Source organism: Heteronotia binoei, chromosome 13 (assembly GCF_032191835.1).
Source record: "Heteronotia binoei isolate CCM8104 ecotype False Entrance Well chromosome 13, APGP_CSIRO_Hbin_v1, whole genome shotgun sequence".
NCBI lineage: Eukaryota > Metazoa > Chordata > Lepidosauria > Squamata > Gekkonidae > Heteronotia > Heteronotia binoei.
In genome coordinates this window covers 65,196,533-65,212,242 of record NC_083235.1, presented here as the reverse complement: position 1 = coordinate 65,212,242, position 15,710 = coordinate 65,196,533, and the positions used below count along the sequence as shown (strand labels likewise).

Genomic DNA, 15,710 nt, shown 5'->3' with positions numbered 1-15,710 from the left:
ATGCCGTTCTTTACTACTGTCTGATGAAGTGTGCTTAGAGCGCACGAAAGGCTTACATTCTGAATAAAATGTTGTTGGTCTTAATGGCGCTCCTTGACTCCTGCTTTGTTCTACTGCTTCGGACCAACGCGGCTGCCCATCTGGATCCATTGAGGTGAGCAGTTTGCGCATGCGTGCAGGTTTTCCCGTCCTATGGGCTCGCGCTAGAGAGAACGCCGCGCGGCCGTGACGGTTATGCACGCCAACCTGATTGGTTTTCCGCTCACCGTGGGAGGGCCGCTGGGTGGGGCTTAAAGAGAAAGAAGGGTTGCTATGGAGACGAGTACACTGCGGCTTCCTTCTTCGCCGGAGCTGTAGGAGGCCGCGGCGGCCTTCTCGGGAAGTGGAGGCGCAGTCCGCCGGGTGGCTTGGGATCCCGTCCCCCTCCGTGGATCATGATGAACAAGGCGGGGAAGAAGGATACCCGCAATAGTAAAACGCCCCCCGGTAGGGAAGGAAAGATTTCGGACATGCCTTGGGAAGGGGAGGGGACATTCTGAACAGCAGCCAGGGCAGCTCATCCTTCGGAAGTCACACCCCGTCTAAGCCAAGATGACAGGGAGGGACCACAAGGGGAATGGAAAACAAGTCAGCCAGGATCATAATGCCCCTTAGGGTTGCCAAGTCCAATTCAAGAAATATCTGGGGACTTTGGGGGTGGAGCCAGGAGACTTTGGGGGTGGAGCCAGGAGACATTGGGGGCAGAGCCAGGAGCAAGGGTGTGACAAGCATGATTGACTCCAAAGGGAGTTCTGGCCTTCACATTTAAAGGGACGGCACATCTTTTAAAATGCCTTCCTTCCATAGGAAATAATGAAGGATAGGGGCACCTTCTTTTGGGGCTTGTAGAATTGGACCCCCCCTGGTCCAGTCCTTTTGAAACTTGGGGGGTATTTTGGGGAGAGGCGCTAGATGCTATACTGAAAATTTGGCATCTCTACCTCAAAAAACAGCCCCCCCCCCGAGTTCCTGATACCCGCTGATCAATTCCCCATCATTCCCTATGGGAATTGTTCATGGGAGTGCATAATGGCTGTGGGGGTGGGGCTTCCCCCGCTGGCCAGCTGGCTGTGGGAGGGGGGAAGCCTGTAAAACCGGGGGATCCCCCTCTGGGACCTGGGGATTGGGAAGCCTAATGCCCCTGTATAAATCGATGGTGCGGTCTCATTTGGAGTACTGTGTGCAATTCTGCTCACCGCACCTCAAAAGGATATTATAGCATTGGAAAAAGTGCAGAAAAGGGCAACTAGAATGATTACAGGTTTGGAACACTTTCCCTATGAAGAAAGGTTAAAACGCTTGGGGCTCTTTCGCTTGGAGAAACGTCGACTGCAGGGTGACATGAGAGAGGTTTACAAGATGATGCATGGGATGGAGAAAGTAGAGAAAGAAGTCCTTTTCTCCCTTTCTCACAATACAAGAACTCGTGGGCATTCAATGAAATTGCTGAGCAGTAGGGTTAGAAGGGATAAAAGGAAGCACTTCTTCACCCAAAGGGTGACTAACATGTGGAATTCACTGCCAGAGGATGTGGTGGCGGCCACAAGCATAACCAGCTTCAAGAGGGGTTACATAAAAATATGGAGCAGAGGTCCATCAGTGGCTATTAGCCACAGTGTGTGTGTGTGTATATATATGTATATATATATGTGTGTGTATATATATGTATGTGTGTGTGTGTGTATATTATATATATATATAATTATATATATATATAATTATATATATATATATATAATTATATATATATATATATATATATATATATATATATATATATATAATTATATATATATATATATATATATATATATATATATATATATATATATATATATATATATATATATATATATATATATATATATATATAATTTTTTTGGCCACTGTGTGACACAGAGTGTTGGACTGGATGGGCCATTGACCTGATCCAACATGGTCTCTCTTATGTCCTTAATAGCAGATGGGATAAATCTCTACACGGTCTCCCTGAGAGTGTCTTCCTTACCTTACCGCTTCACATTGCTATGGTTGACTAAGTCCTCTCTTTTAAAATAGATCCCAGAGCTGAGTCGTAGTTCACATTAAGGTCTCTGCGTGTGTTGAGGGAGGGGGCAGGATACTAGCACAATTTTAGACTCAGCTAGTTTCATACTCCCCCCTCCCCTCCGCAAATAAAGAGACTGAGCGCTGGAGTGCTGCACAGGCTGTGCAAACTAGAGGGAGTCCAGCCATTATTGCAACCTTGAGGGTACCAGTACTGATGCCAGTCTGAGGGTTTGTGACAGGGTCCACAAGGGGTGTGAAAACAAATGGGTGTCCCACTTGGCAGCAGATCCTGATAATCAAGAGAAAGTATTATTCACACAATGCAATCATAGAATTTCCCTCTTTGAGATATAGTAGATAAATGGGGAAGGGAGAACCATGTACACTGCCCTTATCTCTTTGGTGGAAGGGTGGGATAAATGACCGTGTGATGGTCTATCAATGGCTATTAACCCTAGTGCCTAAAGTGATCATGTGAAGTAAAATGCTGGGGGCATACAATGGAAGGGATGAACTGTTAATTTCAATGCCCTGTTTGTGGGCACTCCATAAGCATCTGACTAGCTTCTAGCTCTCCATAAGCATCTGACTAGAATGCTGAATTAGATAGACCCTTGGTCTGAACCAACAAAGCTCTTTCTAATATTCGTATGTACTGGCCACAGGGAGCAGCTGTTAGCACAGGGAGCACTGCAGAAAGTGACAAAAGCCAGTAGTGTCCGCCAGAGCCAAACTAGATGTGAAGGTGTCCTTGTGACCACCATGAGGTGGACCACTGTTGCCATTTTAAAGTGATTGTGCTGGACAGAGGGGCTCATCTGTGTGGCCACACACGCACAGCTCACAGCTGTTTCAGCAATTTTAAAAGGCACAAGTGGGGGTGGAACAAGAGCACTGTGCTGCATGCCCAATCAGGACTGGAACCTTGGGCATTTTAAAATAACTTTAAAATGCCAATGGGACCCTTGTGGCAGCCACAAGGATGTCACCACATCTAGTTTGGTTCAGGTGTCCCTCCCCCCCCCCCCCATTCATTCAGTCCCTGCAATCCACAGTGTCTGGAGACTTCTATTCGCACATGAGTTATCACCTACTCATCACACAAATGGGCTTGATTGTAGGATCAGTATGCGTTGGGCAAGCTTTTCTACAAGATTCACACTTTCAGAATTACAAGAGAAATAACTGTTACCCAACTCATATCAGTTTTATACACTTCTGTCTTTGAGGGAGCACTACCATAGTGAATTGCTGAGCAAATGTGTCTGAGGAGAGAATATGGTACTGAAGTACCTGTAGCTTGTGACACAGCAGTGACACTGTCTTGTGATGAGCCAAGGTCATAAAATTGCTTGGCTTGTGAAGCAAGAATGTGAAACTTTAAAAAAAAAAATTAACATTATAATTGAATTTTAAAAGGTAGGGACAATAATACAACACATAATATCAGGCAATTAAATATACACAAACAGCAAGCAAATCATGGTATAATAATAAAAAAATTGAGTTTATCACACTTATATTGAAATCATAATAAATGTTTTAAGGAGAAATAATCATTGACAGTAGGAGATCGATGTGATCAATGCAGCTACTAAATAAGACTGCTAAAATGTAATATGGTAAATACTTTTGTAAAACAAAACAACTAGAAGTGAAGAAGATATCTAGTTGTATAAAACTATTAGTTCAGACCATGACTACTTGTGAAGAAGAGGGAAAAATACAGAAAGAAGAGAAGACATATTAAATATATAGTAATTTAAAATAGTCTGGATTGTGAGACTGAAGGTAATGTATTGTAATTCAATGAATGGAAACCTCTGAGAAATGTGATTGTTTGAGATGTAAGTCAGACTGCTGAATGTAGTCTTTGATTTTTTTCCATTATAAGGATATCCCACACTTTAGAGAGCCAGTTTGGTGAAGTGGTTAAGTGCTTAGATTCTTATCTGGGAGAACCAGGTTTGATTCCCCACTCCTCCACTTGCACCTGCTGGAATGGCCTTAGGTCAGCCATAGCTCTGGCAGAGGTTGTCCTTGAAAGGGCAGCTGCTGTGAGAGCCCTCTCAGCCCCACCCACCTCACAGGGTGTCTGTTGTGGGGGGAGAAGATATAGGAGATTGTAAGCCGCTCTGAGTCTCTGATTCAGAGAGAAGGGCGGGGTATAAATCTGCAGTTCTTCTTCTTAGAGAGCCAGCTTGAAATTGAAGGAATTTGAGAAGACTTCCAATTTGATGCAATTATGCTATAAACTCTATTAGTTTATTGTTCTCAATCTTGGACTGTATATTTTGTCTGTCCTCATTTAGTATTATGCCTGAGTATGCCAATAGAAGGGATGATGATGATAAATGCAATTATGACTTTCACCACTATTAGCAGGCTCGAGATTAAAGTCTGTACGATGTAAGGAATCTATGAGTTCTGCCAAACATCAAGAGAAATCAGTTGGGTAGAGAAGAGAACAACACAGCCTGTGATGAGGTGGATTTGTTGTAATATTTCTTTACCAGAAGTTGTTAATAAGCTACACTGCCACCAGCAGTGGGCAAAAGTGCCCACTTCCGTGCAGTTTTTCCAGCATAATGGAGAATGTTTAGAGTTATGACTGCCAGTTTTTTGGGTGTCCCAGTGAGGGAGGATTTTATAGGATTGCATTTTCGTGTTGATAACAGGACTGCACAATACATTAGAAGTTTGTATCTGATTCCATTGATCTTCTGTGAAGGAGGTACCACGATCTTAATGTCATTTATATTGGTATCCAAGCATGTGAAACTTTTAACTAAACCAGGCAATGTCTTCCTAGGTGCAAAAATGAAAATTCCCTATTAAACTTGGATTGATGATGGTAGCTGAAAGTTGGGAGAGTGGCCAGAGTGTAGTGTGAGACTTCAGTCTATTTGAAGGATTTATACCTCTTTACTAAAGTGCAGGATGTTCTGCAAGAAAGCACAGAAGTAGAGTGTAAGCATGAAATGTAGTGTGGTCTGTATCACTCTCTTATGCTAAGATCAGTAGCAAATTGTGCTGAAAACTCTTGGGCTCAGCATGCCTATAAAGACGACAGCTACTGTTGAAAGCTGTTGTCACTAGTTTTTTTTTTTTTTTTCCTGGGGGAACGCTGTGAAATGGAGTTCCAGAACCTCTTTGTGGAAACAAAATTAAAAAAAAAATGTTTAAAAATTTGTGAAGAGGCACCCTTGTGTTTTTTCTTCATTTTCCCTCTTGAGGGTTCTGGCACCTCTTTTTCCAGAAAAAAAAAAGCCCTGGTTTTTACTATTCAATTCTTCTAATAGATCTTTCATCCAGCAAAGGAATCTACATACAGAAGCTGCTTCCACACCCAGATTCTCTTGCTAGATTGGGAGCTAGCAACACATGGAGACTGGATGGAGGTATGCATCTCTGTTGTGATGTAGATATAGGTGTGTGACATCCAGTACAGTCCTCAATTGCACTACAAGGTATGGAAGAGTCTGTGTGTTTTCATCTGCATTGCAGTGCAGGTGGGAAGTTCTTATCTACAACCAGCCTTTTGGGTTGTGTGGGAGTTGCTGTATGCGTCTATTTCTGCAGCCGTATTTGTAATCAAATGTTTATAAGCAGTGAGAAGAACGATTTGAATTCATATTTTCAAAAAAGATTTATTTGCTTAATAAAGGATTTCTACATTCTAAAGCGATATTTTTTAGAATACTGTATGGCTAGAAAAATGTGATGGGTGAGAGAAACTTTGCATACGTAGTTCTGCACATGTAATAATGCGGCTTTTGACTAGATCTAGAATGTTTAGGATGAAGTATAACATTTCCCCCCTGGGTCTTCTTGGAATTTAATCTACTTTTAACTATTCAAGGTATTTATTCTTATATTATTTTAGAAATATCTACCGTGACACTTCTGCTAACAAAATAGCAGAATTCAATGCCGTTTATGGCAAAGTTAGAAACAAAAATATCACATTAAAATAAACAAAATAAATATGGAAGTAAACAGCATGAAGGGATAGACGCTGTAATAAATCCATAGAAATCAACAGAGCATAGTTGAACTTCACCTGCTGCCCAAAAGTCTCCAGAAAAGTATAATCACAGGTCTATGGAAGATTAAGTGAGATAGGGAGCTAGATGGCTTTTTGTGCAGGGAAATCCAAAGTATGGTAGTAATTCTTACGAAAGCTCTCTCCTGTGTGCCCACTTGCGGCTTCCATGTAGGCATATAGAGAAATGCAGCTACAATTAATAATAAATTATGAGCAAGCCCTCATACGGTACCTCAAATGTTTTGGTCGCAAGTCATTTGGGGTTTTAAGGTCAATGCCAACAATTTGAACTGGGCTCAGAGACAACTTTATTTATTTAAGACATTTCTATGCTGCCTTTCCACCCAAATCAGGATATCCAAGGCTGCAAACACTAAAACATTTCAAAAATTAAACTATTAAAACATATCAAACATTAGAAAGCATTTAAAACACAAACACATATAGAAAATATTTAAAATAAATAAAACATAATATAAACATAATAAAGAGCTTAATATATAAAAATAGACAAAGGAAATCATATAATCCTAGATTTAGAATAATAATAATAACAACAACAACAACAACTTTTATTTATACCCCGCCCTCCCCGCCTAGGCAGGCTCAGGGCGGCTAACAAGACATGGTAAACCATTATACAAATAAACAGAATACAATAATTAATAATTTAAACAGTAAAACCAATAAAACAGGATAACACTATAGTACAATCAGAATATGTGCAAGATGTCTCGATGTTATTGATATTATCAGGAGTTCCGTCTTAAAAAGCTAATTGGAAGAGGGCAGTTTTGCAGGCCCTGTGGAACTGGTTATGATCCCGTAGGGCCTGCACCTCTTCCGGCAGTTGATTCCACCATTGGGGAGCCTTTGTAGAGAACGCCTGTTCTCTGGTAGTTTTTAATTTGGTTTCTTTTGGCCCAGGGATTTCCAATAGGTTTTTTGAGCTTGATCGCAGTGCTCTCTGGGGAACATATGGAGAGAGGCAGTCCCTAAGGTAGACAGGTCCTCGACCATATAGGGCTTTAAAGGTGATAACCAGCACCTTGTAATGAACCCGGTAAACAATTTGCAGCCAGTGCAACTCCCGCAGCCCAGACTGCACATGTTCCCACTGAGGCAGTCCCAATAGCAGCCTGGCTGCTGCATTTTGCACTAGCTGCAGTTTCCGGGTTCGGTACAGGGGCACCCCCATGTAGAAGGCAATACAGTAGTCTAACCTCGAGGTGACCGTAGCGTGGATCACTGTTGCCAGGTCGCCGCGCTCCAGGAAGGGGGCTAACTGCCTCGCCCGTCTAAGATGAAAAAAGGCAGACTTGGCAGTAGCTGCTATCTGGGCCTCCATTGTCAGGGAAGGCTCCAGTAGAACTCCCAAGCTTTTAACTCTGCGCACTGCTACCAGTTGCGCCCCGTCAAAAACTGGGAGGGAGACCCCGTTCCCTAAACCGCCGCGACCCAGGCAAAGGACCTCTGTCTTCGCTGGATTCAATTTCAGCCCACTCAGCTTAATCCAGTCTGCCATGGCGGGGACCTCCAGTGTCATTTAGTCTAATCCCATGCACAATGCAGGACATTCAAAAATGCCTCCCCCCGACACCCCCAGTGACACCTGCGCCACGCCCAGAAGATGGCAAAAAACCCCAACAACAACCTCTAAGAGCCCTGGCAAAACTGGCCTGGAGAAAAACTACTGCTTGACCCCAAAGTGGTGAACAGCGTTTCCTTGGGCATGTAAGAAAGGGTTGCAAGAACTAAGCAACCCTTCCTGCCCTAAAGGCCCTATGGGGGGCGGGGAGGGGTCAGCAGGTGCCCTAGACTTTTCTGGAGTCCCAGGATGAAGTTCCATAAGATCTATATTTTATGTTGTTTTATTCTGTGTAACATCTTTTCTCTATATATTAATGTCAACTGTGTGCTACAAAATATTAGCTCACATAGGCAACCTGCAATAAGGTAAACCAAGCCAGATATGCTACATTGGATGTCACAAAATATCATGGAAGTGTAACAACATCTCTCTGTGTATAAAGTGCAAACATACTAATAATATGTTTACTGGCAAATCCAAACAATATTGCCATTCAAAATGAATTAGTAGTTACAATGAAATTATACAGTGAGAACATCATCCACTACCCACAACGTAACTACTGTCCGTATGTAACGACTTGTTCAGATTTCACAAAATTTCTAACATGAGTCCGACGATGGGAGAACTAATCCAGTATAATTTCAGATTAAACAATCCTTCTTCCTGGGACAGTCTAGTCTAAAGAGTCCAGTAGACCGTCTAAAGAGTCCAGTAGTTTGGTAGTGTCACAAATATTTTTTACAATTCATTGAGTTTTCATTCTTCCTGGCTTCCTCTAATGTTTACTCATTTGCTTGCGGAACACTGCTGCCAGTTTTCCTACACGTCAGCATTGAAAGCTGTCCCAGGAAGGATTGTTTAATCCAAAACGATATTGGACCAGTTCTTCCATCGTCGGACTCACGTTAGAAATTTTGTGAAATCTGAACAAGTCGTTACATACAGAGTAGTTACCTTGTGGGTAGTGAATGATTTTCTCACTATTATTTCATTGTAATTACTAATTTGTTTTGAACGGTATTATTGTTTGGATTTGCCAGTAAACACATTTATAGAATATTGTTTAATATTTTTGCACTTTATACATTGGATGTTGAAGCAGAAAACACTGAAACATTCCTTACAGGTCTCACAAAACTTCAGAACAGCTGGAAATGCATTTAGAGCGAAGCCAAAATTGTTGCATCGATCCTTAAAATAGAAATCAAATTCTCTTGTGAATGTGGTAGAGTTGCACACAAGAGAGCAAGGCTGTGCGATAACAGACCTGATGCTAACTTGCTGGAAATAAATGACACAGATGATCCACCAGAAGGCTACTTCAGAAAATCTGTGTTTTATGTTTTGGTAGATAGTGTTATAGCAAGATTAACTGTCAGATTCAATGCTGTGAAACAGTTGACTGAAAAGTTTGATGTCTTGTGGAAATACCGTACCTCACCATGTCTGAAAGTGATTTGAAAGGAAAAGCTTTATTTTTATCAAAACAATATCCTGATGACCTTAGTGATGAGGGGGGGGGGGGTTGACAGAAATTCAGCATTTACCATCAGTACATAGGGCAAATTTTGGAAATGTACAGTTAAAGCCATTGGATCTGTGGAGTGTTAACAGAATACAGACTTGGTGACCTGTTTCCAAATGTTTGTGTCAGCTTATGAATTCTTTTAACAATTCCAGCAACTGTAGCTTCTGCAGAGAGATCATTTAGTAAACTGAAGCAGATTAAGAATTTTTAAGGTCTACAGTGTCTCAAGAACTTCTTGTGGATCTGGCCAGGATGAGTATTGAATCAAACATTGCAAGAACAGTTAATTTTAATGCTGTCACCAGAATTTTTTCACAAAAAAAGGCAAGGAAAGCTCATTTTAAAGTAAAAACGAAGCCTTTAATTGTTTTTTTTACCTTATGCTTAAAACCATTGTGGATTTTTTTTTTTGAAAGATGGCTAATGGAGCAGAAAAGGGACCCTGAATTTATTTTTTTTGCACTACCTCATATAATTCCTCTCAGAGGCCCTACCTGCCCTCACAAGAGGTGGGCTAATAAGAGTTAGTGCCCTAATAAGAGGTGCCCAAATAAGAGTCCCTGCCCTAATAAGTGGGTGTTGTGGAATCAGGGCTGGACTGAATCTCAGTCTTCTACCTATGCTAAACATATGCTATTTCGGTTTCTATATTAATTAGACTCTATAGTTGAAACCTTGGTTCTGTTTTCCTGGAGGCCTTAGGACGCTTCAGGTGAAGTAACCTTCCTGGTTCAGATAATGCTGTCTTTTCCTCACATGAGTTTGCCTTTTGGAGTGTTTATATGCTATCAAATTCTAAATAGATAAGTATCAGAACTAGGTTTACCAGGTCTGACACAGGAAATATCCGGGGACTTTGGGGGTACAAGGTTGTGACAAATACAATTGAACTCCAAAGGGAGTTCTGGCCATCACATTTAAAGGGACTGCACTCCTTTCAGATACCTTCCCTTCATTAGAAATCATGGAGTATGGGAACACCTTTTGGGGGGCTCGTAGAATTGGACCCCCTGGTCCAATCTTTCTGAAACTTGGTGAGAGTTTTCAAAAGAGGCACCAGATGCTATGCTTAAAATTTGGTACTTCTACCTCAAAAAAACAGCCCCCCCCCCCGAGCCCCAGATATCCACAGATCAGTTTTCCGTTATACCCTATGGGGACCAGTCTCCCTAGGGTATAATGGAGTGCCCAGCAGACATTTCCCCCCCCCCCACTTTCTGAGAACCCTGATGTGGAGGGAGGGCCTCCAAACTAGGGGATCCCCTGCCTCCCAACTGGGGATTGGCAACCCTAGCTTCCTGTTAGTTAACCTTAATTCTCTGAGTCAGCCTTGCTTTACCCAACTTTCCCAGAATCTCTTGATTCCAAAAGATAAAGAGAAAGGATTGAGCTCTGTTGTGTACATCACTATAGATCAGATGTTTATCACAGAACTGATTGATAGTTACATTGGCTCCTATGGATGGAAGAAGGTACTTAATATATGAATATATTCTTGTTCCTTGTTGTTCTGGCCAACCTCTCTGTGGTAAGGGACTTGACAGAATAACCAAGGATATATCCTTTATAAAATTACAGTGCACTGTAATTGAGTATTTAAATAATTTAAGTCTGTATGCTGCATAACTGGGTCTTATATATGTTAATGCATTTACATTTGGGATTGAAGTTAAATAAATGTGGAGGTTTTTTTTTTAACAACTGCCTCTCTTTCTTGATGCAATTGAGAAACCAGCTTCTCTCCCTCCCCAAATGACCACAATGGAAATGGGAGTGCATGAAAGGGTTCCCGCATCCCTCATTTTCCCAAGAGAGGGCCAATAAGAGCTAGTGAGGGAACGGCAAAAAAAACAAAATCTTCACTTGCTGATGGAAGACAATGGTAGAGGGATACAGATGAATTTTCCTAGGGAGCAAGTTCCAATGTTTTGATGCTACAAGTGAGAAGGCCTTTTCTTGGGTTGCTGCATTGGCAGTTTGGACCAGAGATATAAAACGGAAGAAATACAATCTTCCTGATGTTAGTTATAATCCAACATACTTGCTGTTAAAAAAAAAAAAAGAAAATAAATTTTCATAGAAAATCTTGTATTTTATTCAATGCCTTTATTTCAGATAGAAGAAAAACAAAAACTTTTGAGCAGCCTTCCTCTCCAGTTCCAGAAGAGCCAGAGCCTGTGAGCTGTGTCCTGCAAGGAGATGAAATCCAAGCTCTGGCTATCAAGTTGGAAGACCTTCAAAAAGTGAGTATACAACATTGACTTCCTTTCCCACCACCAGTTACTTTCTTTTCTGGAATATTTTCCCCATGTAAGTTTTCCTTCCTTCCTTCCTTCCTTCCTTCCTTCCTTCCTTCCTTCCTTCCTTCCTTCCTTCCTTCCTTCCTTCCTTCCTTCCTTCCTTCCTTCCTTCCTTCCTTCCTTCCTTCCTTCCTTCCTTCCTTCCTTCCTTCCTTCCTTCCTTCCTTCCTTCCTTCCTTCCTCCCTCCCTCCCTCCCTCCCTCCCTCCCTTCCTTCCTTCCTCCCTTCCTCTATTTTAAACCACCCTTCCCCGTACTTGGGACTCAGGGTGGTGTACAATATCTAAGATATACAATCATATTTAAAAGAAGTTAAAAACAGTAAAACAAATTTGGTATCCATTCCAGATAGTGCCTTAAAATAAGCCTGATTTATTCTAACCCCCAAAGGATGGAGAGGGAGAGGTCTAAATAAGTCATTGCTGCCTTCAGCCTAAGCCTGGTGGAACATCTCCACCTTACAAGCCTTGCAGAATTGTACTAAGTCCTGCAGGGCGCGGATATCATTTGGCAGAGAGTTCCATCAGGTCAGCCCCAGGGCTGAAAAAGTCCTGGCTCTGGTTGAGGACAGCCAAATATTTTGGGGGCCAGGGACCACCAGTAGGTTTTCCTCATGAGTGCAGTGCTCTTTGGGAGATATACCAGGAAAGGTGGTCCCAACGCATGTATAAAATGGGTGTCATGGATCATCCTTTCTTATTTCAGCCAACTAATTTACTAGGAAATGAATGTATGATTGGATTGGTTACAAAGTTTCATTTAACTATATGTGACTTCTTTAGTTTGTGCTATCCATAGGATAATTGGAATAATAAAAGTACATCCACTCTGCATTACTTCATTGGGGCCATATTCTGTTTTGGTAGCTCCATCCTGAACACCCTCCTGAAGAAGAAGAGAAACCTTCCGTGACAAAGAAGTTTCTTGTTCATAAATCCAAGCCCCAAACAACAGGGAAGAAAACACACTTCCTGGTTGCTTATCCAGCTGTCCCAGATGAAACCAAGAAAACACTGCATTATTCTGGTATGGTTATCTCTAGCTTATGCTGTTCATAATACAGTTTTGGCATACCAGGATGATCTATGCCAGGGGTGTCAAACATGCAGCCTGGAGGCTGAATCAGGCCCTCAGAGGGCTCCTATCAGGCTCCTGAGCAACTGGCTGTCATCTGCTTCCTTCTCCCTCTCTCCTGCTTCCTTCTGCATAACAGCTTGCTTTGCAAGGCTTGCTCAATAGCCTAGGAGCTACAGAACAAAGTCTCTATTTTCTCCATTGGCAAAGGCTCTTTCCTTGGGGAGGAAAGGGGGAGAGAGAGCTTGCTTTGCCAGGCTCTCTCAATTGCACAGCAGAGCTACTGAGCCAAGCCTCTCTTCCTTCCGTTGGCTGAGGCTCCTCCCCCTCCTGACCCCCAGGGAGGGAAGGAAAGAGCCAGAGCTTCCTTTACCTAGTTCCATGGATCCTGTGGGAGAGATGCAAAGAAAGCACCTTTAAGACTAACGAGCGCTAATATTTTAAGCATGTTGTATTTTAAGGGTTTTTTAAAAAAATATTTGTGTTTGTGTCCTTTATAAAGTTTATATCTCTGCTACCTAATCTTGAATAGGGACGCATACGGCCCGGACCGACATGGCTCGGCCCAACGAGGTCTCATTTATACCAGTCCAGCCCTCATAACTAATGAGTTTGCCACCACTGATCTATGCTATAGAGGTTTTTAAAAAACTCTTTGGATGGGTTTTATGACTTATAGGACACACTGTGGTATGTTTTGTTGCAGGTTTAGAAGGACCAATAGTTGATAACTATGGACACATCCTGTCCCACAGCATCTTAGGAACCCTCCAGGAATTCAAGAAAGAAGCCATAGCAAGAGGACATTCTCATGTTGGTTTTAACTGTGGTATAGTGTTGTTTCAGAGGCAAAGTTGATGGAACTGGATAAATAAATAATGCCATAAGTACTATCCAAGATTACGTAGTCCACTGTATCTTTACCCAACTCACTTACGGTGTTATGAAAGCTCAGAAATTTCCACGCAGTCATCACAATTATGGTACAACTTATCCTTTCGTTAGTGCGAATGCCCATACCAGTACTTCCCTGTGGCATGTTTTGGCATTGTATTTTTTTTTTAATTCTATTGCTGTCCTTTGTCACCCATCTACTTACTGATCTCTGTGTCAGCTTTCCTGTCTGTGTATGGTGATCATAGGCACTCTGAAGGCTGCAGTATTTAAAGAAAAACGTGCTAGATAATACATTATGTTCAATACTGGTGGACATTTCTGCCTCTCACCAAGGTAGTATACCTCACTCAATGAGTGGTGAGGAAGCGGGGGTTAAGAAAGAGGGAAGAGAATGGAGAAGAAAGTTTGTATCTTTCTGGCGGTACATACGGGATACCCCCTCTGAGTTGGTTTGATGGAAGTCACAGAAGAGGTCCATTTGAATCCTGCAAATGATGTGGTGGAGCCTGTCTCCTCCATAAAATTTGTGCCATGGGGAGAAGCAGTAATGTTTCAGATGAATCCTAAAAGCATTTGGCATTGCCTGGGTTGCACTGGAAAGCTGCAAATCTCCCATGTTACAAAGGTAAGATCAACTGCAGTGTAGCTCTTTTCACGACTTCTTGAGTAATATGGGAAGCCTTTGGCCGTGTGGGAGAAGTCCACCGTTTAGATCCTTCCTCATATCAGCGTTGCCCCACTTTCTAGGATAAGACTACCATTTTGGGGTGGAGCATATTAGACTTCTCTCATATGACCCCAGATGGCTGATGTTATAATGGAAAGAAACGGTTGCCACCTCACAGAAGTAACGCCAGAAGGAGATTCTCTGTTTATTTGAGGCACCGCTGCAGAGTGCTTGAGGACGAGGGACAGTTTGTGATGTTTGCCAGATACCATAAGGGCGCTGTAGGAAAGTCAGCATCTTTTAATGAAGTGCTCCTTGGACTCAAAGGAGAGACTTTCTGATTAGTGACAAAGCCTGGAGAAGAGCAAGTGTTCATAATGCTTTCAGGGACATATCATGTATGAGTGACAAGAGACATAAAGCCAGCTTCTTGACTATCTGCCATCTTTGAAATGAGATCTTAAACTACTCTTGGATATTCACTTTCAGGTATCAGCGATGATTCCTGACTCACCACAGACGGCTAGCACGGTGCCAGTTTGGTGGAGGAACAGAGCAAAACATGAGGAAAAAGAGAAAACCACCCCAGTCTCTACATCACAGCACATGGCCCTTCAGAACTGGCATCGGAACATGGCACTCAGGAAGAAACAGAAGAAAGCGTTGTGTGGTGAATAAAAATGGGAAGGGCCTAGGCGAGGGCAGGTCAAACATAAAGCCTTATAGCAAATATCTTCTGGACATATTTAAATATTTATTTATTTATTATTTCAGCCAGTTTGGTGTAGTGGTTAAGTGTGTGGACTCTTATCTGGGAGAACCGGCTTTGATTCCCCACTCCTCCACTTGCACCTGCTGGGTCAGCCTTGGGTCAGCCATAGCCATGGCAGAGGTTGTCCTTGAAAGGGCAGCTGCTGTAAGAGCTCTCTTAGCCCCACCCACCTCACAGGGTGTCTGTTGTGGGGGAGGAAGGTAAAGGAGATTGTGAGCCGCTCTGAGACTCTTCGGAGTGGAGGGCGGGATATAAATCCAATATCTTCATCTACCTCACAGGGTGTCTGTTGTGGGGGAGGAAGGTAAAGGAGATTGTGAGCCGCTCTGAGACTCTTCAGAGTGGAGGGCGGGATATAAATCCAGTATCTTCATCTACCTCACAGGGTGTCTGTTGTGGGGGAGGAAGGTAAAGGAGATTGTGAGCCGCTCTGAGACTCTTCGGAGTGGAGGGCGGGATATAAATCCAATATCTTCTTCTTCTTCTTATACTCCACACTCTCCAAACAGGATCATGGCAGATTACAATAAAGTTTTAAAACATCCAATAAATACAATGAATTAAAATCAGTTTTAAAAACAGCATATTATAAATAAATCACAGCATAGTTCCAGCTGTCGCCGCTGGGCCTGTAAGGAACGTCAGATTGGGCAGCGCATGATTGTCGCTTCAACTTCAGGAGAGGGGACAGATGTTTGATGGAGACCTCCTCAGCCAAAGACCTGGCAGAACAGCTCCTGTCT

General features: G+C 42.4%; 1 protein-coding gene across 2 annotated transcripts in view; it reads left to right on the top strand.

Annotated features, from left to right (window-relative positions):
* The first annotated feature begins 321 nt into the window (after positions 1-321).
* The window catches only part of MYCBPAP (MYCBP associated protein), a 45,419-nt gene continuing 30,030 nt past the window's right edge, over positions 322-15,710 (top strand). Inside the window, exons 1-5 of one of the 2 annotated variants that reach the window (XM_060253041.1) lie at positions 322-486; positions 11,374-11,501; positions 12,424-12,583; positions 13,338-13,444; positions 14,685-14,865. In XM_060253041.1, coding sequence (XP_060109024.1) covers positions 435-486; positions 11,374-11,501; positions 12,424-12,583; positions 13,338-13,444; positions 14,685-14,865 — 628 coding nt within the window. In that variant the 5' untranslated portion in view covers positions 322-434. Of the gene's footprint in view, positions 487-11,373; positions 11,502-12,423; positions 12,584-13,337; positions 13,485-14,684; positions 14,866-15,710 lie in introns of those variants that run through there. The other variant, XM_060253042.1, reaches the window with a different exon arrangement.